General features: G+C 41.5%; 1 protein-coding gene across 1 annotated transcript in view; it reads left to right on the top strand.

The window, feature by feature from the left end:
* Positions 1-25,774, top strand: part of nrg3b (neuregulin 3b) — a 401,552-nt gene that overhangs the window by 302,715 nt on the left and 73,063 nt on the right. The window contains exon 3 of the mRNA XM_020454441.2: positions 3,926-3,999. Within this exon, the coding sequence (XP_020310030.2) occupies positions 3,926-3,999 (74 nt within the window). The remainder of the gene's footprint in view (positions 1-3,925; positions 4,000-25,774) is intronic.

The raw sequence follows: 25,774 nt of genomic DNA, 5'->3' as shown, positions 1-25,774 counted from the left end.
TTTTAACTTAAAACATGTTTTTCATTGTGCACTGCATGAATCACCGGTGCGGTTGAATGCAACACTGCTGTGTGGTGCACTCAAATTGTAGCTATCGTACTTGAACAGCCAACATAGGCTTCTGCTCAAATGTTGCTGTAACAGGTCTACATGTTTCTGTTGCATGGTGTTTTGTTGCAGGTTCTGTTTTTTGGTTATTAATTGTCAAAGCTTAAAAACCGAAGCCAGACTGCAACATTTTACTAGCCTAACTAGGACTGTAAGGATGTGTCTGTACACTTTTCCTCTGCTGTGCGCTGTAAACAGGACACACGATGCTCAATTGAAGTTGAATTCACCGAGCTCATCAGGCTGTAATTTTATAAAGTAGATAACTCAACTGTTGACTCATGTATACTCATTTGTGTGTCCTATTCAGCCCGCGGGCCTTGTGTTTGATACATGTGTGCTAGCCTACTAGCCACGCTATGAATGACTTTTGATCATTGCCCTTGCTAGTTTGATTGTATTGACATTCCGAGCCTTAGTTACAGTTATCTGTTTTTGAATGGGCTTTGGCAGCAAACAATATACCAGGCCAGCTGTGACCTAACACAACCTAATAGCAATATTTTTTGGACTACTAAGAAATGCATTGGTGAATTATATTAATAATACATTGAACTACATCCATCTATAGTTGAAGTCAGAAGTTTACATACACCTTAGCCAACGACATTTAAACTCAGTTTTTCACATTTCCTGACATTAAATCCTAGTAAAAATGCCCTGTCTTCGGTCAGTTATTTTAAGAATAATAGTTGATAGAATGATTTATTTCAGCTTTTATTTATTTCATCACATTCCCAGCGGGTCAGAAGTTTACATACACTCAATGAGTATTTGGTAGCATTGCCTTTAAATTGTTTAACTTGAGTCAAATGTATCGGGTAGCCTTCCACAAGCTTCCCACAATAAATTGGGTGAATTTTGGCCCATTCCAACTGACAGAGCTGGTGTAACTGAGTCAGGTTTGTAGGCCTCCTTGCTCGTACATGCTTTTTCAGTTCTGCTCACACATATCTACAGGATTGAGGTCAGGGTTTTGTGATGGCCACTCCAATACCTTGACTTTGTTGTCCTTAAGCCATTTTGCCACAACCTGAAGTAATGACCCGAAGTATGCTTAGGGTCATTGTCCATTTGGAAGACCCATTTGCGACCAATCTTAAACTTCCTGGCTGATGTCTGAGATGTTGCTTCAATATATCCACATAATTTTCCGCCCTCATGATGCCATCTATTTTGTGAAGTGCACCAGTCCCTCCTGGAGCAAAGCACCCCCACAACATGATTCTGCCACCCCCGTGCTTCACGGTTGGGATGGTGTTTTTCGGCTTGCAAGTCTCTCCCTTTTTGGTCATTATGTTTAAAAAATTCAATAATTTTTTCATCAGATCAGAGGACATTTCTACAAAAACTGCGATCTTTGTCCCCATGTGCAGTTGCAAACCATAGTCTGTCTTTTTTATTTAGGGTTTTGGAGCAGTGGCTTCTTCCTTGCTAAGTGGCCTTTCAGGTTATGTCAATATAGAACTCTTTTTACTGTGGATATAAATACTTGTGTACCTGTTCCCACCAGCATCTTCACAAGGTCCTTTGCTGTTGTTCTGGAATTGATTTGCACTTGTTGCACCAAAGTACGTTCCTCTCTAGGACACAGAACACGTCTCTGTCCTGATCGGTATGACGGCTACGTGGTCCCATGGTGTTTATTCTTGCGTACTATTGTTTGTACAGATGAACGTGGTACCTTCAGGCGTTTGGAAATTGCTCCCAAGGATGAACCAGACTCGTGGAGGTCTACAATTTTCTTTCTGAGGTCTTGCCAGATTTCTTTTGATTTTCCCATGATGTCAAGCAAAGAAGCACTGTGTTTGAAGGTAGGCCTTGAAATACATCCACAGGTGCACCTCCAATTGACTCAAAGTATGTCAATTAGCCTAGCAGAAGCTTCTAAAGCCATGACATCATTTTCTGGAATTTTCCAAGCTGTTGAAAGGCACAGTCAACTTAGTGTATGTAAACTTCTGACCCACTGGAGTTGTGATACAGTGAATTATTGGAATTGTTGGAAAAATGACTTGTTTCATGCACAAAGTAGATGTCCTGACCGACTTGCCAAAACTATAGGTTGTTAACCTTTCTGGCGCAGGCGTTCTGCTAGCAATCCACCTCGACAACATCCGGTGAAAATGCAGTGTGCGAAATTCAAATGACAGAAATAGAAACATTTAACATTCATGAAAATACAAGTTCCATACATCAAAATAAAGCTTAACTTCTTGCTAATCCAGTGTCAGATTTCGAAAAGGCTTTACGGCGAAAGCTGAGGACAGCGCCCCGCATACAAAAGCATGAAAAACATTTTTCAACCAGGCAGGTGCGATATAATAAAAGCCTTAGCTTTCAAGATCTTCTTCTGTTGGCACCCCAAAAGGTCCCAGCTACATCACAAATGGTCCTTTTGTTTGATAAAGTCTTTCTTTATAATCCCAAACGTTACCAATAAACTTCTCCAAACAAGTCAAACAACGTTTATAATCAAACCTCAGCTACCCTAATAAATAAATAAATGATACAATTTAAGACGAAGAATCGTTATTGTCTTTACCGGAGATAAACAACCAAGAACCTCTCATCCACACGCATGAAAACACTACAGCCAAAATGGAAGCCCCTGAGAAAAACTACAAATTCTTGCTCATTTTTCCAACAACAAGCCTGAAACTCTTTCTAAAAATTATTTTAACAGTTATAGAAACGTTAGAGTGTTTTCTATCCAAATCTACCAATTATATGCATATCCTAGCTTCTAGGCCTGAGTAACAGGCAGTTTACTTTGGGCACACTTTTCATCCGGACGTCAAAATACTGCCCCTTAGCCCAAAGAGGTTTTAACAAGAGATTTGTGGAGTGGTTGAAAAACAAGTTTTAATGACTCCAACTTAAGTGTATGTAAACTTCAGATTTCAACTGTATTCTGCCAACATTTCCATACTGTACGTCATGGAATTTTGAGTCAAATAGAACCTATTTTTAAAACCTCTTATAAAGTTGGTTTTGAAGCATAATGTGCAAATTTTATATTTTTTTATGATATTGTTGCCTATTTCATATCTGCAAAGTAGTTAAAACGCTGTAAGTTCACCTTTAAACGCTTGATTGAGACTGCCTGGAGTGTTTGAGCCTGCCTGGGTGTGCACATTTGGGACTGTTCCATTGTTAACGTTGTGCCATATGAGCTCAATCAAGCATAGATACTTGGAAGAAAACAAATACTTTTTGAACCCAGGTCTGGATGAGAGAGAGGATTTCCATCCCAGTCCTTCCAATACCTCCACTGGTACATGACATTACTGTCAGGACTGTGCTATCAGTGGGTTGCAGGCACTGCTTAAGATGGGCCAAAACTGCCCTCTTCTTTTCTCTCTCTTTCTTCCCATCCTCATTAGCATACTCGTCCTCCAATATGAGTTTACTCTCCAATATGAGTTTACTCTCCATCTCTCCCTCCAGTCTCTGAATCATTTCCCCCAAAATTTGAATCTTCTTGAATGTCTTCTTTCTCTCCTTTGTTTCCTTTGAAGATGGACATACATATGCTACACAAACTTGTACTTGCACGTATATTCTCTTCCTCCCTCTCTAGCACTGATTTGGCAGATAGTGGCTAGTTTTCAAGAAGGTTATGCTTGCAATGATTGTGAAATGTAGTTGTTTTGCCTACTTTAGTTGAATGCAATGATTTAGTTGCTCTGGATTCGAGTGCCTGGTAAATGACTAAAATAACTCAGACTCTACCCACTCTACTCACATGCATGTTGTGAGAGGGTGTTTTTCCTCAATAGACCCTGGATATTGATCTCTGTTGTCTCTGTTGCAGGTGTAAAGAGGGTTACCACGGACTACGCTGTGACCAGTTTGTACCCAAGACGGACTCCATCTTATCTGACCCAAGTACATGTCTTCCTGTATTGATCCTGCAGAAAAGTTAAAACAAAAGAGTATTAGGGAGTTATGTCTTCTATTTTTTTTTTTTTTTTTTAACTAGGCAAGTCAGTTAAGAACAAATTCTTATTTTCAATGACAGCCTAGGAACAGTGGGTTAACTGCCTCGTTCAGGGCCAGAACAACAGATTTTTACCTTGTCAGCTCGGGGATTTGATCTAGCAACCTTTCAGTTACTGGTCCAATGCTCTAACCACTAGGCTACCTGCCGGGGGGTGGCAGGTATGCAGGGGGGTTGGCAGGTAGCCTGGCAAGGAGACATAAACTGTGTAGGCCAGAAGACACACAAATACATCAAATCCTTGTTTAACTTTATCAAGTCTAGGAAGAGAAATTATCCTTGAGTTTACTTTTTCTTGTTTAAAAGTACTTCTAGCATTTTAGCTTGAGGTGTGTTTGTTTACCCCTTGAGTATACTCAGTGTTGCTGCAATGTCATTGAAATTATTCCAAATCTGATATGCCAAAAATATGTCATTACCTTTCTCTGGAATGATGGATATTTTCATTACCTACCAATATCAACATTTGATTAGTACATTAGTAAATTTGGATTCAAATGCATTTATCTTTTAAGTGGTATGAATTGCTTGAGTGTAACACGTGCAGTGTCCTTCTGTTGGGGAATTAGAATTGAGAAAGTAGATGTGGCCATCACACGAACATGAAATCAATATAAAGCTCATTACAGTTGAGTTAGTACCAAAGATTTGAACTGGTTCAGGGAACGGAACTATAACTACATTATTTGAGGAACAGAACTCGAAACGAAAGTGATCTATAGTGTTCTGCAACAGAACCGTTATTTTAAATCATGGGACCTGGTTAATAATGTTATTTCACGTTCTTGGCATTTTTTTCCAGTCCCACAAAAATCCTAACAAAATGCCTATGCAAAGCCCTCACTAAGTCACTTGGAAACTTATTCCAGCATCCGCCTGCTAGCTGAAAATTTTTGTTAGTGGGTGTGTGTGTAAGCTACCTGCCTCTCTCCTCTGAAGAGTAGGTTACTGTAACCTAGAGACAACATTACAAGCATGATTCAGAAATTAGGGAGAGATGTTTAAAAGAATGGATTAACTTTTTCAATGCTACTGTAGTTAAGGATACTATAGTTATTATGTTTCACTTTGAATTTATTAACTGCAAAAGGGTAAGACTTGTTTTTAATTCTAGTGCGGCTCTGCACACACAAGCGTGTTAGCTAGCTAATGTTAAACCAACTTGGAAGTTCAAAGACATTCAAAGTTCCTCCATAGAAGCCGCTCCTCTGTAGGTATAATTCTTTGGGCCTAATTCAGATAATGTAAGTCATAACAAGATGCCCAGCTCACAAAGACAAGCTTCCTCCACCCTCTCACGCCCTCCCTTCACCTGCAACATTTCAGTTTCATCTTGCACCCTACACTGTGACTGGCAGCACAGTGTGTGTGTTTGTCTTTTCATTATGATTAAACCATGCTGTTACGGAAAAATACAACTTGCTCCTAACGACTTTCCTATGCAGTTTAAATCACTTACCCGCTCCATAGCAAGCTGCTCTATCCGCACTGATTGGTGAAGTAATGCAATGTTGAGCTAAGTGTAACAAACATTTTTATTTCAGAGGTTTAAAAAGGAACGGAAAGGAACGATATAAACTGGTACATTGTTTTGGTTTGATCCGGTTAAGAAATGTACTTTGCTGGTCAGAACAGTGGAATGGAATGAAGAAAATAATGGTTCTGTTCAGAATTAAATTATTCACATTTTTCTTTCGTTCCAACCCCTGTTTAGAACTGTCTAAAGCAGTGGTATTTAAAGTCGCGGTAATTGCAGTGGGGTAGCCATTTAAAAAAACGATGAAATAACATATGGGATCATATAGAAAGTGTTAAACAAATATATTTTATATTTTATATTCTTCAAAATAGCCACCCTTTGCCTTGATGACAGCTTTGCACACTCTTGGCATTCTCTCAACCAGCTTCACCTGGAATGCTTTTCCAACAGTCTTGAAGGAGTTCCCACATATGCTGAGCAGTTGTTGGCTGCTTTTCCTTCACTCTGTGGTCCAACTCGTCCCAAACCATCTCAACTAGGTTGAGGCCGGGCCAGGTGGATGCCAGGTAATCTGATGCAGCACTTCATCACTTTGGTCAAATAACCTTTACACAGCCTGGAGGTGTGTTGGGTCATTGTCCTGTTGAAAAACAAATGATAGTCCCACTAAGACCAAACCAAAGGGATGGCGTATCGCTGCAGAATTCTGTGGTAGCCATGCTGGTGAAGTGTGCCTTGAATTCGAAACAAATCACGACAGTGACACCCTCAAAGGACCCCCACACTATCACACCTCCTCCTCCATGCTTCACGGTGGGAACCACACATGCAGAGATCATCCGTTAACCTACTCTGCATCTCACAAAGACACAGCGGTTCGAACAAAAAATCTCAAATTTGGACTCATGAGACCAAAGGACAGATTTCCACAGGTCTAATGTCCATTGCTCGTGTTTCTTGGCCCAAGCAAGTCTCTTCTTCTTATTGATGTCCTTTAGTAGTGGGTTCTTTGCTGAAATATGACCATTAAGGCCTGATTCACGCAGTCTCCTCTTGAACAGTTGATGTTGAAATTTGTCTGTTACTTGAACTCTGTGATGCATTTATTTGCGCTGCAATTTCTGAGGCTGGTAACTCTAATGAACTCTGGGTCTTCCTGTCCTGTGGCGGTCCTCGTGAGAGTCAATTTCATTATAGCACTTGTTTTTTCCGACTGCACTTGAAGAAACTTTCAAAGTTCTTGAAATGTTTCGTATTGACTGACCTTCATGTCTTAAAGTAATGATGGACTATAATTTCTCTTTGCTTATTTTAGCTGTTCTTACCATAATATGGACTTCTGTATACCACCCCTACCTTGTCATAACACAACTGATTGGCTCAAACGCATTAAGAAGGAAAGAAATTCCACAAATTAACTTTTAAAAAGGCACACCTGATAATGGAAATGCTAAATATATTTAGATTTGGTTACCACTTTTTTTGGTTACTACATGATTCCATATGTGTTATTTCATAGTTTTGATGTCTTCACTATTACACTATTACAAAGTAGAAAATATTTTTAAAAATAAGAAAAACCCTGGAATAATGGTGTCCAAACTTTTGAGTGATATTTGGACACCCTTTCAAATTAGTGTATTCGGCTATTTCAGCCACACCCATTGCTGACAGGTCTTTAAAATTGAGCACACAGCCATGCAATCTCCATAAACAAACATTGGCAGTAGAATGACCTTACTGAAGAGCTCAGTGACTTTCAACGTGGCACCGTCATAGCATGACACCTTCCTATCAAGTCAGTTCATCAAATGTCTTCCCTGCTAGAGCTTCCCGGTCAACTGTAAGTGCTGTTATTGTGAAGTGGAAACATCTAGGAGCAACAACGGCTCAGCCGCAAAGTGGTAGGCTCCACCAGCTCACAGAGTGGGAACGTTGAGTGCTGAAGCGCATAGCGCTTAAAAATCCTCTATCCTCGGTTGCAACACTCACTACCAAGTTCTAAACTGCCTCTGGAAGCAACGTCAGCACAAGAACTGTTCGTCGGGAGCTTCATGAAATGGGTTTCCATGGCTGAGCTACAGCATACAATGACATTCTAGATAATTCTGTTCTTCAAACGTTGTGGCTGCAGCAAGTCCCTGCAGCAATGTTCTAACATCATGTGGAAAGCCTTCCCAGAAAAGTGGAGGCTGTTATAGCAGCAAAGGGGGAACAACTCTATATTAATGACCATGATTTGGGAATAAGATGCTCGACGAGCAGCTGTCCATATATTTTTGATCATGTAGTGTAGTTTCCTTACAGACAATGAAGAATTACCAAGACGGCACCGATCCGATTGATGAGTAAGTATATTAAAATTGTGACATTGTTTGGAAATATTTACTGTGTTGAAAATAATTACTTTTTGCTGAGTTCATAATGGTATTGTCAAAGGCATGTAGGCACTACACTGTGTGCATATGGGAGTAGCCTAGTCTACAATAATAATGTCATTGGATGTGCTAGTATATTTATTTAATTTAATGATTACATTTTAAATGAAAATATACATACATGGTGATATAGGATATATAAGCCTAGTCTATATTTTACATTTTAACTACCCCTACACCCATGCCATTGTGGACTGGGGGTAGGGGACATTCACACCCACACTGAGTTGAATGGCTACTTCATTCAGTGATAACATTATTGTCGAATAAACTTTTATCCACTGTGTGTATTCAGGAGCAGCCTATTCTACAATAATGTCATTGGATGTACTAGAGTTATTTATTTTATTGGTGAATTACATTGTAAATGTAAATATACACACATGGTGGTGATATAGGATATACACTGAGTACAACATTAGGAACAACCCCCCCCCCCCCCCCACCCCCACACACACACACACTTTTGCCCTCAATCCATTTCTCAATTGTCTCAAGGCTTAAAAATCATTATTTAACCCTTCTCTACACTGATGAAATTGGATTTAACAGGTGACATCAATAAGAGATCATAGCATTCACCTGGATTCACCTGGTCAGTCCATGTCGTGGAAAGATCAGGTGTTCTTAATGTTTTGTATACTTAGTGCATGTTACATTGCAATACATTGCCCCTACAGGGGGGTAGAGAAAAGTGTTTCACTGGCTGTAAATATTCACACTCTCACTGAGTTGAATGGCTGTAAACATTCACACTCTCGTTGAGACTACTTAATTCACTGGCTATCTCTGGGAGCATGGTAATGAAGGCTTTTCAGCTTTTGAAATGTGTTAATGTAGAATTAATTTCTAAATCTGCCTTTCTTTTAGTCAAGAACAGGTGGATGAGTCACAAGGGTACAGTGCAGTCCCCTGGAACAATTTGAGCTCTTCTTCAGTACCGGTGTGGTCAGAACATTGAGTGACTACCGAAACAAACTGCGGACCGGAATATTTCCAATGGTGAAAAAAATAAAAATAAATATCAACCCCAAAGAGTTGTTCAAGTTTATTGGGATTGTTCTGTACATCGCCTAAAATGTGAATATTTTAAAAAGACGACACCCATTTGAAGTGTAATGAGTGTGATGTGAACCCCTCTGTGTCAATGTTGAAAGGAACTGCTCCCATCTCTGGCACATGTAGATGTGCCATAAATGGAAGTAGATGGCAAAAGAAATAGAAATATGAAGGAAAGGGTGTGAAGAAGAAAAACACTTTGATCTAAAATGAGTGTGGGGTTCCCTCTTGTGTCCCTTTTTTGTCATTACTTATGAGAAATATATACTGAACAAAAATATAAACACAACATGCAACAATTTTAAAGATTTTACTGAATTACAGTTCAAATAAGGAAATCAGTCAATTGAAGTAAATTCATTATGCCCTAATCTATGGATTTCACATGACTGGGCTGGGGTGCAGCCATGGGTGCTACGCCCACCCGCTGGGGAGCCAGGCTCAGCCAATCAGAATTCGTTTTTCCATACCAGAGAGGGATTTATTACAGATAGAAATACTCCTCAGGTTCATCAGCTCTCCGGGTAGCTGGTCTCAAACGATCACACAGGTGAATTCACTAAAACAACATTGGAGGCGGCTTATGGTAGAGACATTAACATTATATTATCTGGCAACAGCTATTGTGGAGATTCCTCTGCAGTCAACATGCCAATTGCACGCTGCCTCAAAACTTGAGACATCTGTGGCATTGAGTTGTGTGACAAAACTACACAATTTAAAGTGGTATTTTATTGTTCCAAGCACAAGGTTTAATCAGCTTCTTGATATGCCACACCTGTCAGGTGGATGGATTATCTCGGGCAATGAAGAAATGTTCACTAACGGGGATGTAAACAAATGTTTGCACAACATTTGAGAGAAATAAGCTTTTTGTGCGTATGGAGCATTTCTGGAATCTTTTATTTTAGCCATGAAACATGGGACCAACTCTTTACATGTTGTGTTTATGTTTTTGTTGAGTATATATTGCTTTCAATGCTGAATGTTAATTTTGGGTGATTTTGTTTTGTTCTGTTGAAAAATGGATGTGGGCAGTAGTCCCAAAAATGTATATAATTGTTTGTTTCATTGATATTTGTGCCCCCAAATACTTGTGCCCCCAAGTACAGATTTTCTCAACACCTGGGGCAACCACAACCGGGTGTTGGATATTTTGTTAATTATGGTTTGCAGTGCTTTTCACAATAAAAAATTAAGAATATCAACATGTGTTTTCGTCTTTTTTGCCTTTATGGCATATTATCATGAAAATAGGTGTCTCAAAAGTTTATTTTGACATTTTACTTCTTTAATCTGAGCGTGGACTGAATCCATAGCCATTTAGCACATGATTTATACAGAGCACTGTAAAAAAGCAAAAATGTTCATGACTTAGATCGAGGCAGAGGCAAAATACTGAGCTGACTACACTGACTGTGCTAGGGGCAGACCCTACTAAACTGGCATCCTGGCTAACAGCCTGCTGCCTGGCCTGCACCCTATCTCATTAGATAAGATGAGAGCACCCCTCCAACTAGGATGGAGCACGCCACTCCTCAGCAGGCCAGGCTTGGTCCTGTTTGTGGGTGAGTCCCAGAAGGAGGGCCAATTATCTACAAATGTAATCTTTTGAGAGGGGCAGAAAAAAAAAATAAACCAGCGATTGAGTTTTGGTATTTTATTAGGATCCCCATTAGCTGTTGCAAAAGCAGCATCTGATCTCCTGGGGTCCACACAAAACATGAAACATGACAATACAGAACATTAACAGACAAGAACAGCTCAAGGACATAACTACATTTTTATATTTTAAAGGTACACGTAACCTACATATCAATACATTCACACAAACTATCTAGGTCAAAATAGGGGGGAAGCGTTGTGCCGTGAGGTGTTGCTTTATCCAGGGTTTTTATAACCAGGTTTGCGGTTCATTTGAGCAATATGAGATGGAACATTGTTTGTTCTGGATTTGGGGACTGTGGAAAAAAAACTGGTGGCAAGTCTGGTAGGGCAAGTGTGTGTCAGAGTGTGTGTGTCAGAGCTGTGTGTAAGTTGACTATGCAAACAATATGGGATTTTCAACACATTCATAATTCTTATAAAAATAAGAAGTGATGCAGTCAGTCTCTCCTCAACACTTTGCCAAGAGAGACTGGCATGCATAGTATTTTTATCAGCACTCTGATTACAGTGAAGAGCAAGACGTGGGGCAGTTGTGTGAGTCTGCTGTAGAGCTCATCACTCCACCTATCTGGGAGGGAGCCAGAGATAATTACTTGATGACGACACATCTTTCTAGTTAAGTTATACGCTAAAGCTATGTTGCGCTTGGTGACCTCTGACTGTTTCATCCTAGTATCGTTGATGCCGACGTGAATAACAATATCCCTTTACTCTCTACACTCACCAGGTTTGGCCTTGGCCAGCACAATCTTTAAATCAGACTTTACGTCGGTAGCCCTGCCCCCTGGTAAACAATAAATGATCGTTGGATGATTCTTTTAACTGTAAGTTTAATATTGCGGGTAATGGATTTGCCAATGACTATGGTTGTCAATTTGTCAGAGCTAATGGTGGGAGGCTTTGGCAGCTCAGAACCAGTAACGGGTGGAGGAGAGACTTGTAGCTTATGCTCTGACTCCGACTTGTTTCGTAATGGGGAAAACCGCTTGAACGTTTCTATCACCTGAAGGAGCGACACCGGTTGAGCATGCCAACACCAATTCTTTCCACAAGCCGTGAGAAAATTGTCCGGCTGTGGGGGCTGTGCAGGGGGGATTAACACTTCTACCTGTACTTACTGGTGGCACAGACTTGGGCTCTTGAGTGCCGCTGCGGTCTAAGGCACTGCATCTCAGTGCTTGAGGTGTCACTACAGACACCTTGGTCGAAATCCCGGCTGTATCACTACTGGCCATGATTGGGAGTCCCATAGGGTGGTGCACAATTGGCCCAGTGTTGTCTGAGGTTTGGCTGGTGTAGACTGTCAGTGAAAATAATAATTTGTTCTTAACTGATGTTCCTAGTTAAATAAAGGTTAAAAAAAATTGAACAGATGCTGTTTCATCCTTTCCTACACTAAAAATGCCCTTGCATAATGATTACGTCTGAAGCCAGGCTTGTAATGTGGCTATCCCCGCCGTAAGGCGATAGTTCTCCTGTGTATTATGAATACAGCGACTGCAATGAGAAGGCATAATGTTGCTTTGCTTTTTTGGCTGGTGGTCCTGCAGATCCGTGTCCGGGGTGAAAATGTTGAATTAAAAAAGTCTAGTGAGAACAAAACTAAGATGGTGAACTTGTTAAATACAGAGTTAGATTAAACGGTTATTAAAAGGAAAAAGGAAAAGAGTTGGTAGCCAAGTAGCAACAAACAGCACAGCAGCACGGATCCTGCTGACCACAGCTACTGACCATACAACTACTGACCACAACTCCAAAACTACTGACAACAACTACTGACCAAAACTATTGACCACAGCCACACATCTACTGACCACAAAATTACTGAACCACACAACTTATTACTACAACAACACAACTACTGATCACAACTACAACTCTGGTCTGCACTAGCTCTGGTCCAGGTCTGGTCCTGGGCATAGCTAGCTAACTCTGGTTCGCAATAGCTCTGGTCTGCACTATAAATTAGAAAGCGTAGCCAGTTCTGAAGGGGAACGTGGCATCAGCGGATATTGTACCAATTGGATTCATACTCTAATAATACTAATAATAATAATACATTTTATTTAGAAAAAGCCTTTCAGGGTACTCAAAGTCTTCTTACATTAAAAGTAGGCTTAAATAAAAGCAAGTGCAGTTCATAAAATCAATTGCATCAATCAAAGGATCAGACAAAACAGGACAGATAAAATGAGGATGGAGGGGTTGGGTAGAGCTTAGGGGGTAGGGTTGTGAAGGGGGTAGGGTTGTGAATAGGTTACAGACATGGTTCAGGGTAAGGGTGTGGGTTGGGGACACACATAGGGATACATAGGTATACTGAGAATGGGGGCAAGGAGATAAGCAAAGGAGGAGCTGAGTTCTGCACATGCTTCCTCAATGCCGGATGTCACGCGTACGCATGAGTTGGTGTCTCTTGCTGACGTGCTGCTGTAATTAGCTGTTACTCACTATGCTTGCTGCAATGATATGCCACCACCACCCCAACCTCCAACTGTGGATTCTGTGTTTATTCCTTCAGGGGTTTTTCTATAGCATATCATGCTCACTGCCTGTAGTTATATTATAATCTTCATATGACGCTTCGCTCTGGCAGTGAGCTACCCTGAAGGAGCAGAGCCCTAACGCCAAGACTATACATTGTTATCTTTTCTAATAAATTGTTAAATGTACACTTGGTGTTTCCTTTCTGAACAACTTTTATAATTTAGCATATAATACCGACAAACAATAATTGTAACTCTTGAACCGTTCAAGCTAGAGGGTGAACTAACTTTTACATGTTCAAGCTGTCCTATCCTATCAACCAATCAACAAATCAATCAATCAATCAATCAATCAACCATTATTTTCATCTACCAATTTTTTAAAACTATAACCAGTCAATTTAAAACAAGCTAGCAAACACACCACCATTTCGTCAGTGGTCACTGTAAGCCTAAAAAGTGTATTTATAACATATAAATACAGCTAGCTATCATATCAGTAAGTCTACATACAAACCTGTTCTACATAGTTCTTGAACTACCACACAAATACTTTTAAAGAGCTGTCACCACTAGATGCACCATATTTCTAACCCCAAATAATAGCCCACAACTTTCTAATCATTACGTCATCATTCAACTAAAATGTACACTAAATTACACTTAAAATGTACAACTTAATTTACACTGAACATTTTACAAATGTAAATCGTGCATCTATTTATCTGAAACCCACAGCATGATTGATTCAGAGTTTCTTTGTTTTTCTAAGAGTTTTTCCTTCGAGCTTTTTATTCCCATCTTCTGACAGAATATCGCTTAGTCCTATGTCATTCTTCTTTTAGTTTTCACATGCAACAACTTGAGTTTAGACATTTTTGTGATCTAAATTACCCACAATCCAAATTAATATGGTTGATTTAGCAATCTATGAAAGTAGGAAAAATATTTTACTACATGTATTGTAACTCTGGCTAAACACTACCAAAGTTCTAACAACACATTAACTATAGACACCAACGTCTTGCTTCCGGACAAGCTAAACACCTTCTTCGCCCGCTCTGAGGATAACACAGTGCCACTGTCGCGGCCCGCTACCAAGGACTGTGGGCTCTCCGTCACCATGGCCGACGTGAGTAAAGGTAACTGAACTACATGACTATCGCCCTGTAGCACTGACTTCTGTAATCATGAAGTGCTGTGAGAGGCTAGTTAAGGATCATAATATCACCTCTACCTTACCTGACACCCCAGACCCACTTCAATTTGCTTACTGCCCCAGTAAATCCACAGACGATGCAATCGCCATCGCACTTCACACTACCCTATCCCATCTGGACAAGCAGAATGCTGTCCATTGACTATAGGTCAGCATTCAATACCATAGTACCCTCCAAGGTCATCATTAAGCTTGGAGCCATGGGTCTGAACCCCGCCCTGTGCAACTGCGTCCTGGACTTCCTGACAGGTCACCCCAGGGGGTGAAGGTAGGAAACAACACCGCCACTTCGCTGATCCTCAATACAGGGGCCACACAAAGGTGCGTGCTCAGCCCCCTCCTGTAGTTCCTCTTCACCCATGACTGCATGGCCATTCACACCTCCAGCTCAATCATCAACTTTGCAGACGACACAACAGTAGTAGGACTCATAACCAACATTGACGAGAGCCTACAGAGAGGAGGTGAGGGCCCTGGGAGAGTGGTGCCAGGAAAGTAACCTCTCACTCTACGTTAACTAAACAAATGAGCTGATCGTGGACTTCAGGAAACAGCACGCCCCTGTCCACATCGACGGGACCACAGTGGAGCAGGTGGAAAGCTTCAAGTTCCTCGGCGTAAACATAACTGATGATCTGAAATGGTCCACCCACACAGACAGTGTGGAGAAGAAGGCACAACCGCTCAGGAGGCTGAAGAAATTTGGCTTGGACCCTAAAATCTTCACAAGCTTTTATAGATGTACTGCTGAGAGCATCCTGTAGGGCTGTATCACTGCCTGGTACGGCAACTGCACCGCAACCTCAGGGCTCTCCAGAGGTGCGGTCTGCCCAACGCATCACAGGGGGCAAACTACCTGCCCTCCAGGACACCTACAGCACCCGATGTCACAGGAAGGCCAAAAAGGACATCAAGGACATCAACCACCGGAGCCACAACATGTTCACCCCGCTATCATCCAGAAGGCGAGGTCAGTACAGATGCATCAAAGCTGGGACCGAGAGACTGAAAAACAGCTTCTATCTCAAGGCCATCAGACTGTTAAATAGCAAGCACCAGCCGGCTTCCACCCGGTTACGCAACCCTGCACCTTAGAGGCTGCTGCCCAAAATACATATACTCGGAATCACTGGCCCCTTTAATAATGTTTAAATAATGTTTACATGCTGCTTTACTCACCTCATATGAATATACTGTATTCTATTGTATTTCAGTCAATGACACTCCGACATTGCTCAATCTAATATTTATATATCTCTTCATTCCATTCTTTTACTTTTAGATTTGTATGTATTGTTGTGAATTGTTAGATACTACTGCACTGTTGGAAATAGGAACACAAGCATTTCACTACATCGCAATAACATCTGATAAATATTTGTATGTGACGAATAACACATGCTTCGCTTAAAATCATAAAGTAAAACTTTTTAAACTTCTACCTCTACCACAAAAATACTTTGCCCATGCTCCGTCCACTCCGCTTCTCTCGCTTTCCTTCCATTGAAAGGAAACATGGCGCCACACATAGCTGGCAATAAACTGATCGAAACTCAAGCAAACTTTACCACGTTTTTTTTACAAAGCATTTTGCTTTTATCTGCTCCACCACACACATCTGGTAAGGTTGAACACTGCCTCTACTACTTAGCCTCCTGAAAAAGCTTCTCCCAATCGGGTGTGACACCTACTCCCTTTGCCTGCAGCACTGCTGCTTGGATCCCACCCAGGGATCTCCTCCCCGTTTGCCTTGGCCTGTATCCCCCTCTCTGGTATAGTCCGCCACGCTCTCCCCTCTCTCCCAAGCTTTCACTCGCCTCCAGCACACACGCACATACACAGACCGCAGACTTTGGACTGATCTGAATTTTCTGTGGGCTAATTAACTTATGAAGCTTATTATGTGAGCTTTATTCAGAAATTCTTTAATTAACTAGTATAGGCCTACTATTTATTTGATCTCAGAATTGTATAGCCTACTGGACTCATAGAGAGCTACTGTCTCAAGTTATTTTGTTGGGATGATTGACTCTGAACTTAAAACGGCTAACCCCAAGCCATTCAATTTTTTTCTTGTGCTTTATGCTATTTGCTACATCACTCCTGAGCACTTTGTTGACTATGAACTTACTAATTTACCCGACCGTGGGACAGAAAATGTTTGTTCCCACACTTTCGACTCTGACTCTCTATTGGTTACACTGACTTTTGGCCTCCTATCCTATTCTAACCACCTCTCGACGGCTTCCGACGGCTTCGTATTCATGTTACCTGATTCAATTGCTGTACAATATGATCTTGTTGCCATCTGATGCACATTCAAATGTCATAAAAAATAAAAACACTTTCAGTGCTCAGTTGTCTCCACCAAGTCTGTCCCCAAACAATTTAAGCATTACGATTTCAAATGGCTCTTTGTTGCCTGTTGCTGGGTGTTATCGTCCACCATTAGCACCAGTATGTACCCTACCTGCCCTAAGCTCTCTTCTGGCCCCTTACACAATGTCTGACTTTTTCCTGCTAGGTGACCTAAAACTTCCTGACCAAGTCTTAAAACAACGGGACTCCCTAAAACTCTCTCAGATTATTACCAATCCCACAAGGTTTGACTCCATATTCCCAGCAAAGGTTACTCTGCTTGATGTTATTCTCACAAATAATTGTGATAGATATGAGTCTGGTGTTTTCTGTAATGACCAAACTGATCACTGTTTTACAGCCTAGCATCCCAGCTGGCCAACATCCGGTGAAAAAAAGGTTTTACGACGAAAGCACACCATGCAATTATCTAAGGACAGTGCCCAGCATACAAAAGCATTACATACATTTTCCAACCAAGCAGAGGCATCACGAAAGTAAGAAATTGAGATAAAAATAAATCACTTACCTTTGAAGATCTTCCTCTGTTCGCAATCCAAAGGGTCGCAGCTACATCACAAATGGTCCTTTTGTTCGATAAAGTCCTTCTTTACATCCCCAAAATGTCAGTTTAGTTGGCGCACTTAACTCCCTCGTTTCCCTCGTTCAAAATGCATACAAATGAATCCCAAAAGTTACCAATAAACTTCGTCCAAACAAGTCAAACAACGTTTCTAATCAATCGTACCCTAAAATGTAAATAAATGATCAAATATAAGACGGAGAGAAGTATGTTCATTACCGGAGATAAATAACCCTCATCCATGCGCGCCACAAACTACAGCCAACACTACAGCCAAAATGGGAGCCACTTACAAAAACTACAAATTCTAGCTCATTTCTCAAAAACCAAGCCTGAAACTCTTTCTAAAGACTGTTGACATCTAATGGAAGCCCTAGGAACTGCAATCTGGGAAGATTTCTATTGATTTCCCCATAGAAAGGCCTTTCCCCCAAAAAAATATTCCGGATGGATTCTCCTCGGGCTTTCGCCTGCTATATCAGTTCTGTTACACTCACATACATTATTTTAACAGTTTTGGAAACTTTAGAGGGTTTTCTATCCAATACTTCCAATTATATTCATATCCTAGCTTCTGGGCCTGAGTAACAGGCATTCATCCAAACTTCCGAATACTGCCCCCTATCCCTAAGGAAGTTTTAAACAACCTGTCATGATTTGTCATAGATGCTTGCTAAAAAACTATAATGAGCAAGCCTTCCTTCATGACCTGGCTGCTGTAAATTGGTATAGAATCAACTTGATCCCCTCTGTCAAAGATGCTAGGACCTTCTTTTTTAAATATTTTCAGTGATATTGTTAACAAGCACACCCCCATAAAGAAAATTTCAATAAAAAATAGGCTCAGCCCCTGGTTCGACCGTGATCTTTCAGTGTTACTTCACCTCAAGAACATAATTTAGTGAAAGGCTTGGCACAGAAATACTCAGGCTGACTGGCTGTTGTTCAGGCAAATGATAAATAAGTGCTCTCAGGCTATCCAGAAGGCCAAAATTAGTTACTTTAAAGAGCAGGGGCTGGATTCACAGATACACTACTTACAAAAAAACATATGTTTCTTAAGGAAAAAATAAGAAGTTCATAAGATAGTTTGTAAGTGCAATTCTTCAAAATGTTCTTAGGAATTCATAAATATCTTTCTCAAGAACTTTGTAAATAGTGTAGCAGTTTCAGGGGTTGTGATGTGTATGGACGTTATGTGCCTGCGAGGTTTATTTGTTTTTTGGCTGCCAGGACCACAGACAGCAATGCCAAGTATGCCCCAGAGGCAGAACCACAGACAGCTCAGGGGACACTTCTGAACTGCAGCAGAATAGCCACGTGTCTCCAGTTGTAATCAGAGCCAAACTGCAGACAGGTGAAACCAATCAGTTCCTCTACTTAACCACGCCCTGGGTTTTCTTTCATTGTCTTTTTTTTTGCATACAGGGGAGAAGGAGGTTTTAAAGAGGAATAGGAAATATGATTTTCAACAAGGCTTGAACTCCCAAATACAAGCTTGGAGGACCTTCCACTGGCGGCGAAGGGTGTACTTTGTTTGTTTTGAATCTCAAGAACGCTGCCAAAGCCTGATAGTAATAATCCGCTCTAGTAATAAACTCTTCACTTGGACAGGTGTTGTGTGTTTGTATGTGTAAACCCTGCCTTACTAAGAACACGGCGCCGAAAACGCTACAATATCTTCTTGTGTCTTGTATCTTCTCTTTCTTTCTCTCTCTCGGAGGACCTGAGCCCTAGGACCATGCCCCAGGACTACCTGACATGATGACTCCTTGCTGTCCCCAGTCCACCTGGCCATGCTGCTGTTCCAGTTTCAACTGACCTGAGCCCTAGGACCATGCCCCAGGACTACCTGACATGATGACTCCTTGCTGTCCCCAGTCTACCTGGCCATGCTGCTGCTCCAGTTTCAACTTCCACCTGACTGTGCTGCTGCTCTAGTTTCAACTGTTCTGCCTTATTATTATTCGACCATGCTGGTCATTTATGAACATTGAACATCTTGACCATGTTCTGTTATAATCTCCACCCGGCACAGCCAGAAGAGGACTGGCCACCCCACATAGCCTGGTTCCTCTCTAGGTTTCTTCCTAGGTATTGGCCTTTCTAGGGAGTTTTTCCTAGCCACCGTGCTTCTACACCTGCATTGCTTGCTGTTTGGGGTTTTAGGCTGGGTTTCTGTACAGCACTTTGAGATATCAGCTGATGTACGAAGGGCTATATAAATACATTTGATTTGATTTGATTTGATTTGTGTGGCACTGATATTAGTGTTGTGGTTGATACCAATAAATAAGCCTATTTGACAGGGATGATATGATTTGGCCCGCTATAATAAAGTGTTGATATTTTAATTTTATTACATTTATTTACTTGCTTTATGTCTCGAGAATAAAATGTTTTATTTGGTTCGCACGCTCTTTATACACACAGACAGAAAAATGAAACATTTTAATACATTAAAACCATTAGACTAGCTATATCAAAACCAAAAATGGATTAACAAGGAAAGTGCAATAAAAACTTCAGCAAACAAGAGCTTGAAGTGATGGTGGAGGAAATAGCAGCCAGCAAAAGGTTGCTGTTGGGGAGACTTGATATCTGCGGGGTCAATGCAGAGACCAAAAAGAGAGGATGGGTGAGAGTGGATGAGTCTGACTCTGCCATCGGGGAATGGCAAGGGACAGTGACGCCGTAAAAAATAAGTAGTCCAACATCAAGTCGGCTGCTAGGAAAAAGGGAGCTGAGAGAAGCAGGGAGTTGAAGAAGACTGGGAGGGGGGTGGGTATTGACCATTCATGTGGACCAGCTGGAGGAGAAGGTGGTAGAGGGACTGCAGTTGGACAACGACTCGGACAGCATGACCGGTAAGTTAGCTAGCTAGCTAATTAGCCAAACATAGCTAACGACGTTGAAGTTAGCCACATTTTTTTTTGCAAATTGACAAGCTAACTAGCTATATAACACTTCTAGAATATTGTAATAGATTGTTAATTACTAGCTAACTAGATAATGCAGGTTTAATTCATTTTCTTGCTGTATTTAAATGTCCGGTAGCCAACTGTGTCTGAGGCAGTGTCGCAAGAAAACTTTCATGGTTACAAAAGTATCCAGTTGTGCAGCTAACGTTACACTTGTTTACTTCTGTCATCATGTCGAGCCTACAGCTCTTGAAACATTGTTGTCATGCTGACATGATGTGTTTGACCTTCCAGAAATAGCACTGGACCTCATCCATATGCCCCTGTGCCCGGATGCGGGAGCCATGGATCATCATGATCATATGACAGAAGAACAAGCAGAGGTAGGAGTTTGTTTGAGTTCTCATTTAATAAGTTTATTATTATTATATAATAGGCCTAGAACACATATCATTCCCAAAACATATTCATTGTATTTTCTCAACAGATCATTACTGAAGACAAAGGAGATGCGCCTGTCTCCGATCTTTATCCATCATGACACCCCAATGGACGAGCCAGTGCCACCACGGGCAAGGAGGTTTGCTGGTGTGGAGGAGATGGTATCTCTCCAGAGGATGCTCCTAGGGGTGCTCACGGCCCTGCACAAGGTGCAAGAGGAGCTGCTGAAGGTGGCAGGCGAGAGATTAGCCCTGGAGAAGGAGAAGCTAGCATTGGAGAAGGATACGTTTTTCATGGAGAAGCGAAGAAGACTAGAAGATTTATATATTAATATAAATCTGTTTCGATATCATAACAATCTTATTTTTTTGTCATGTGAATCTCCTCCTTATGAGGTCATTCCTTGCTTGTAGGACAGCTTTTCATCTACCAGTGACGTCGGGGTGGCCTGTCAGGAAGTCCAGGACCAGTTGCACAGAACGGGGTTCAGACCTAGGGCCTGAGCTTAATGATGAGCTTGGAGGGTACTATGGTATTGAAGGCTGAGCTATAGTCAATGAACAGCATTCTTACATAGGTATTCTGCTTGTCCAGATGGGATAGCGCAGTGCGCAGTGCGATGGCGATTGCATCGTCTGTGGATCTATTGTGGCGGTATATGCAAATTGAACTGGGTCTAGGGTCTCAGGTAAGATGGAGGTGACATGATCCTTTTAACTAGCCTCTCAGGGCACTTCATGATGGCAGATGTGAGCACTACAGGGCGATAGTAATTTAGTCCAGTTAACTTTGCTTTCTTGGGTACAGTAACAATGGTGGTAATCTTGAAGCAAGTGGGGGCAGCAGACTGGTATAGGGAGATATTGAATATGTCAATCCAGCCAGCTGGTCTGCGCATGCTCTGAGGACGCAGCTAGGGATGCTGTCTGTGCCGGCAGCCTTGCGAAGGTTAACATGCTTAAATGTCTTACTCACCTCGGCCACGGAGAACAGTCCTTTGGAGCGGGCTGCGTCGGTGGCACTGTGTTATTCTCAAAGCCGGCAAAAAGGGTGACAAGCTAGGGTGACAAGGTAGCAAGACGTCAGACAAGCTGGATTTCCCTTTGTAATCTGTGATTGTCTGTAGATCCTGCCACATTTGTCTTGTTTCTGAGCTGTTGAATTGCGGCTCAGACACGAGACACCTGAATTTGTGTCCAGTGACACAAATTCCCATGGTGGTAAAGGTCCAGATGGATATGGTCCTTTATCGGCACTGTGGTACAGCGAAGTAACAAACATAGGCGTCTACGACTTAGGAAATATGTTGTTATTTTAAATGTACATTAAATGCATTAAATTAGACTAAGAATCTGATTGAATTACAGCTTATTTTGAATGTTAACATGTGCAACACTGCATCAACATTGCTAAAGAACAAAAGTGGTTGCATAATTGTCTATGCAAATAGTGTACTGTGTACTGTGAACCATTGTGCATGGGCTTTTAAATAAAATAAAGTGCATGTTTTCCGGAGAACAAAGGAGAGTTGAACAAAAATAATAATCTGAATGCACAGAACGTCACTGTGGCCCATGCAATCTTCATGTATAAGTCACTCTGGGCCTTGCCCTGCATTAATGAGAGAAATTACACTTTCTATCTCTTGCCAATGCTTTGAACTGTGGCACAAATGGTGTGTGAGCAACTCTGACACACTGGTTACAGGTGTTCATTGGTGTGCCTTGTGCAATATTTGTTTTTAATAAAGTTTATTGTGGGGAAGGCTGATTCACAGCTGTATGTGGAGCCAAATATGGTCAGGATGTATAGTGCATAGTGTATAGTTTCTTGAACAGGACATCAGCTGCAGGCACCATCTTTCCCCCGAAAATGACAGGGTCACAATCACCAGCCTGCTCCTTCAAAGCCACATTTTCTTGCAGCTCAATCCACTAAATTTGCAGGGATGCAACCTATCTGAAGATCTGACAACTTTGTCACATTTGTGACCAAGAAGGGGTTCTAGATGAGCAGCAGCAGTTCTCTTCCAACAAGTCATGAAAGCAAGCCTTGGATGCAATCAACATGTTTGGGAACATCTTTGTCTCCCTGCGTTTGCATCAGAAGATTGGGGAAGTGGACAAGTTCTCCCTGGAGATAATTTTTGAAAACCAAAGATTTCTTCTGTAAAGCCTGGACTGCTGTTAGCATATCGCACATTGTGTTGTTCCATCCCTGCAGCTTAACATTCAGTTGATTAAGGTCTGATGTAATGTCTGTCAAAAATGCCATCAATTCCTTATTCTCCTCATCTTCCAAAAACTCAGAAAACTGAGTTGCTTTGTCACTCTTTTGCTCTGATAAGAAATCTTTGATTTCCTCCTGAATGTCCCAAAAGTGTTCCAAAACCCTGCCTTTGCTGAGCCTTCTCACATTGTTGTGCAGTAGTAAGTCATCAAAACTGTCATTGGCCTCTGTCAGAATGCCTCGTAGCGGGCGGTGTTGTAGGGAGGATGTTGCTCTCAAAAAGTGTATCAGTTTCCATCATCATTGTCATGACCTCCGAATACTATTTTCCCAGACTGGCACACAGGAGAGATTGATGGATGATGCAGTGATATAATGTCAGGTTAGGGTGGTCCTCTTTCAAATGTGAAACCAGTCCCCTCCCTCTTCCTATCATGACTGGAGCTCCATCTGTGGTGATGGAGACCAGTGACTTGAGATCTATCCCCCTTTTTGTCAGCATCCCTTTGATGGCCTCATGGATAACCTGTCCCCGTGTGTGTCATTATAGATTTGTTAAGACCAACAGCCACTCACAGAATTCCTTCTTTGTTTCGTTAAAATATCTGACAAACATCAGAAGCTGAGCATTATCAGTGTTATCTGTTGATGCATCCATAGCTAATGAAATGCTTGGTGCATTCTGAATGGCCTCATCAAGTTTTGAAATGAAATCTTCAGCTAATATTTCAGTTCTCCTCATTGCTGTGGAATCTGACAGTGGAATCTGTTTGATCTTTTCTCTCAGCTCATCTGTTTCAATAAATTAAATTTTAAAAAATTCCTCAACAATTTATACACAACACCCCATAATAACAACGCAAAAGCTTTCACGACTGGCTCGCTTGGAGAGAAAGCGGGTCTCTAATTAGGGTATTTATCTGTCAAGGTATTAGGACTGTGTAAGCAGCAGCAGCTAGCGGTAGCCAGAACCAGGCTCCCTCTCACCACCAAAGGAAGGATTAAGATTTGATTCACTCCTGCTATTATTTCCCCAGCGGCACAGATTTGTTCTTCGTAATCACCCCAAACGACTAGAGATGTGGAGCATGGCCTCCTCATATTCTCCATGGTTACTCAAGGTTCCACATGATGGCACAAATACCTCCCAAGGGTGCCTTGAGATGCCAGAGCAAAGGATGGGGGGGCATTGCTTCATGACTGTACACATTTTCCAGACCTATCTCGGTGATGCTAGAGGAACAGATGTGCATCAGTGCTTAATGACATCATCTGTGCAGGCAATGACAGTAGAGCGATTAAAGGAGATAAATGTTGGGTTGTTGTGGTGGGAAATCGGTGGGTACGCGTGAATTGGCAATACTGAACTGGCAGCATCAATAAGAGACTGTTCCGGGCCTGTCAAAAGTCTTTTCCCCGCAATGGTAAAAACTTTGTCTCAAATGTCACAACCACCTCTCACGATTGTCAATGGCAGAGCTAAACTCTGCAATCATGCCTACCCCTGTCACTACCATTTCTCCCTCTTTTATCTCATTCAGATTAATGCCATTCTCTGGAGACCACTTTAAACTAAATGGGCGCACCACTGGCAGCTAACACTGACTCATTCAGTTTGCTTGCCTATATATCCAGTGTGTTTTAATTGTATGGCCATTTTACATTTTTGTCGCACTTTACATGAAGGTACCCTTGAGTACCCTTTATAAAGGGTTGTAACATACTTTTAGTTTTCTGTGAAACCAAGGTATATTATGGGATTATGACTCGTATGACATTGACACATTTGCCATGATACTGTCAAAATGCATCTCCTATAACATACGATTTTCACGCTGTTTGTAGTTTTGCTTCTCCCTTCTTTCTTGACTGTGGCCACCAAATAATCTGTAACCAGGACCTGCAAGCCGCATTCTATTTTCAAACCCAGACCACCTCTGTCAGTTAAGGAATTAAGTGTGAGGGTTTAATTTAAATTTAAATTAGATTCTATTACAGTGACGTCAAAAGGGAGGAGGAGGATGAAGGATGAAGGGAACACGAGTGCTCCTCTTTATCTATCGCCCCAGCTCTGGGATTGTGGAAAAATGCTTTAATGCATGGAGAAAAGGCACACACGGTCTCTCTCTCTCTCTGTGTGTGTGTGTGTGTGTGTGTGTGCGTGTGTGTGTGTGTGTGTGTGTGTGTGTGTGTGTGTGTGTGTGTGTGTGTGTGTGTGTGTGTGTGTGTGTGTGTGTGTGTGTGTGTGTGTGTGTGTGTGTGTGTGTGTGTGTGTGTGTGTGTGTGTGTGTGTTTAAGCCTACATCAGTCTGTGTGCATGTGTTTGACTTTACTGACAGTCTTGTGAGCAGAAGAACTGGGATAACTAAGTAGAATATTGAAACAAACATAAGGTTGGGGTCAGAGAGTTGGTGAGCGAACAATTATCACTACAACATAGGTACTAGTTTTATTGTCTGGACTTGGAACATGAAAGCCATTTTAGGTCTGTCTCAATTCTAGTATTAATTTCTATGTTTGAAAAAAAAAATTCAACAGAAAATAAAAGGGATTTTGGGGAGGCAAGTCAACCAAAGTCCAGTTTCTTGTAATGTAGCTGCAGTGCTCCAGTGGGTAAAGCCTGAGTGTTATGACTGTGTTTCATATAAAATGCTGTTCAATAACGCTGTATTGTCTTCCCACTCTTTCTCTCCCCTTATTCTTCCCATCTCCTCTCTCTGTACATTGCTCTCCCTCACTTTTTCTTAATCTATTCCCCCTCTCTCTGTCTCCATCCCCCTC

The sequence above is a fragment of the Oncorhynchus kisutch genome, linkage group LG20, assembly GCF_002021735.2.
Source record: "Oncorhynchus kisutch isolate 150728-3 linkage group LG20, Okis_V2, whole genome shotgun sequence".
NCBI lineage: Eukaryota > Metazoa > Chordata > Actinopteri > Salmoniformes > Salmonidae > Oncorhynchus > Oncorhynchus kisutch.
This window is presented reverse-complemented; position numbering and strand designations above follow the sequence as displayed.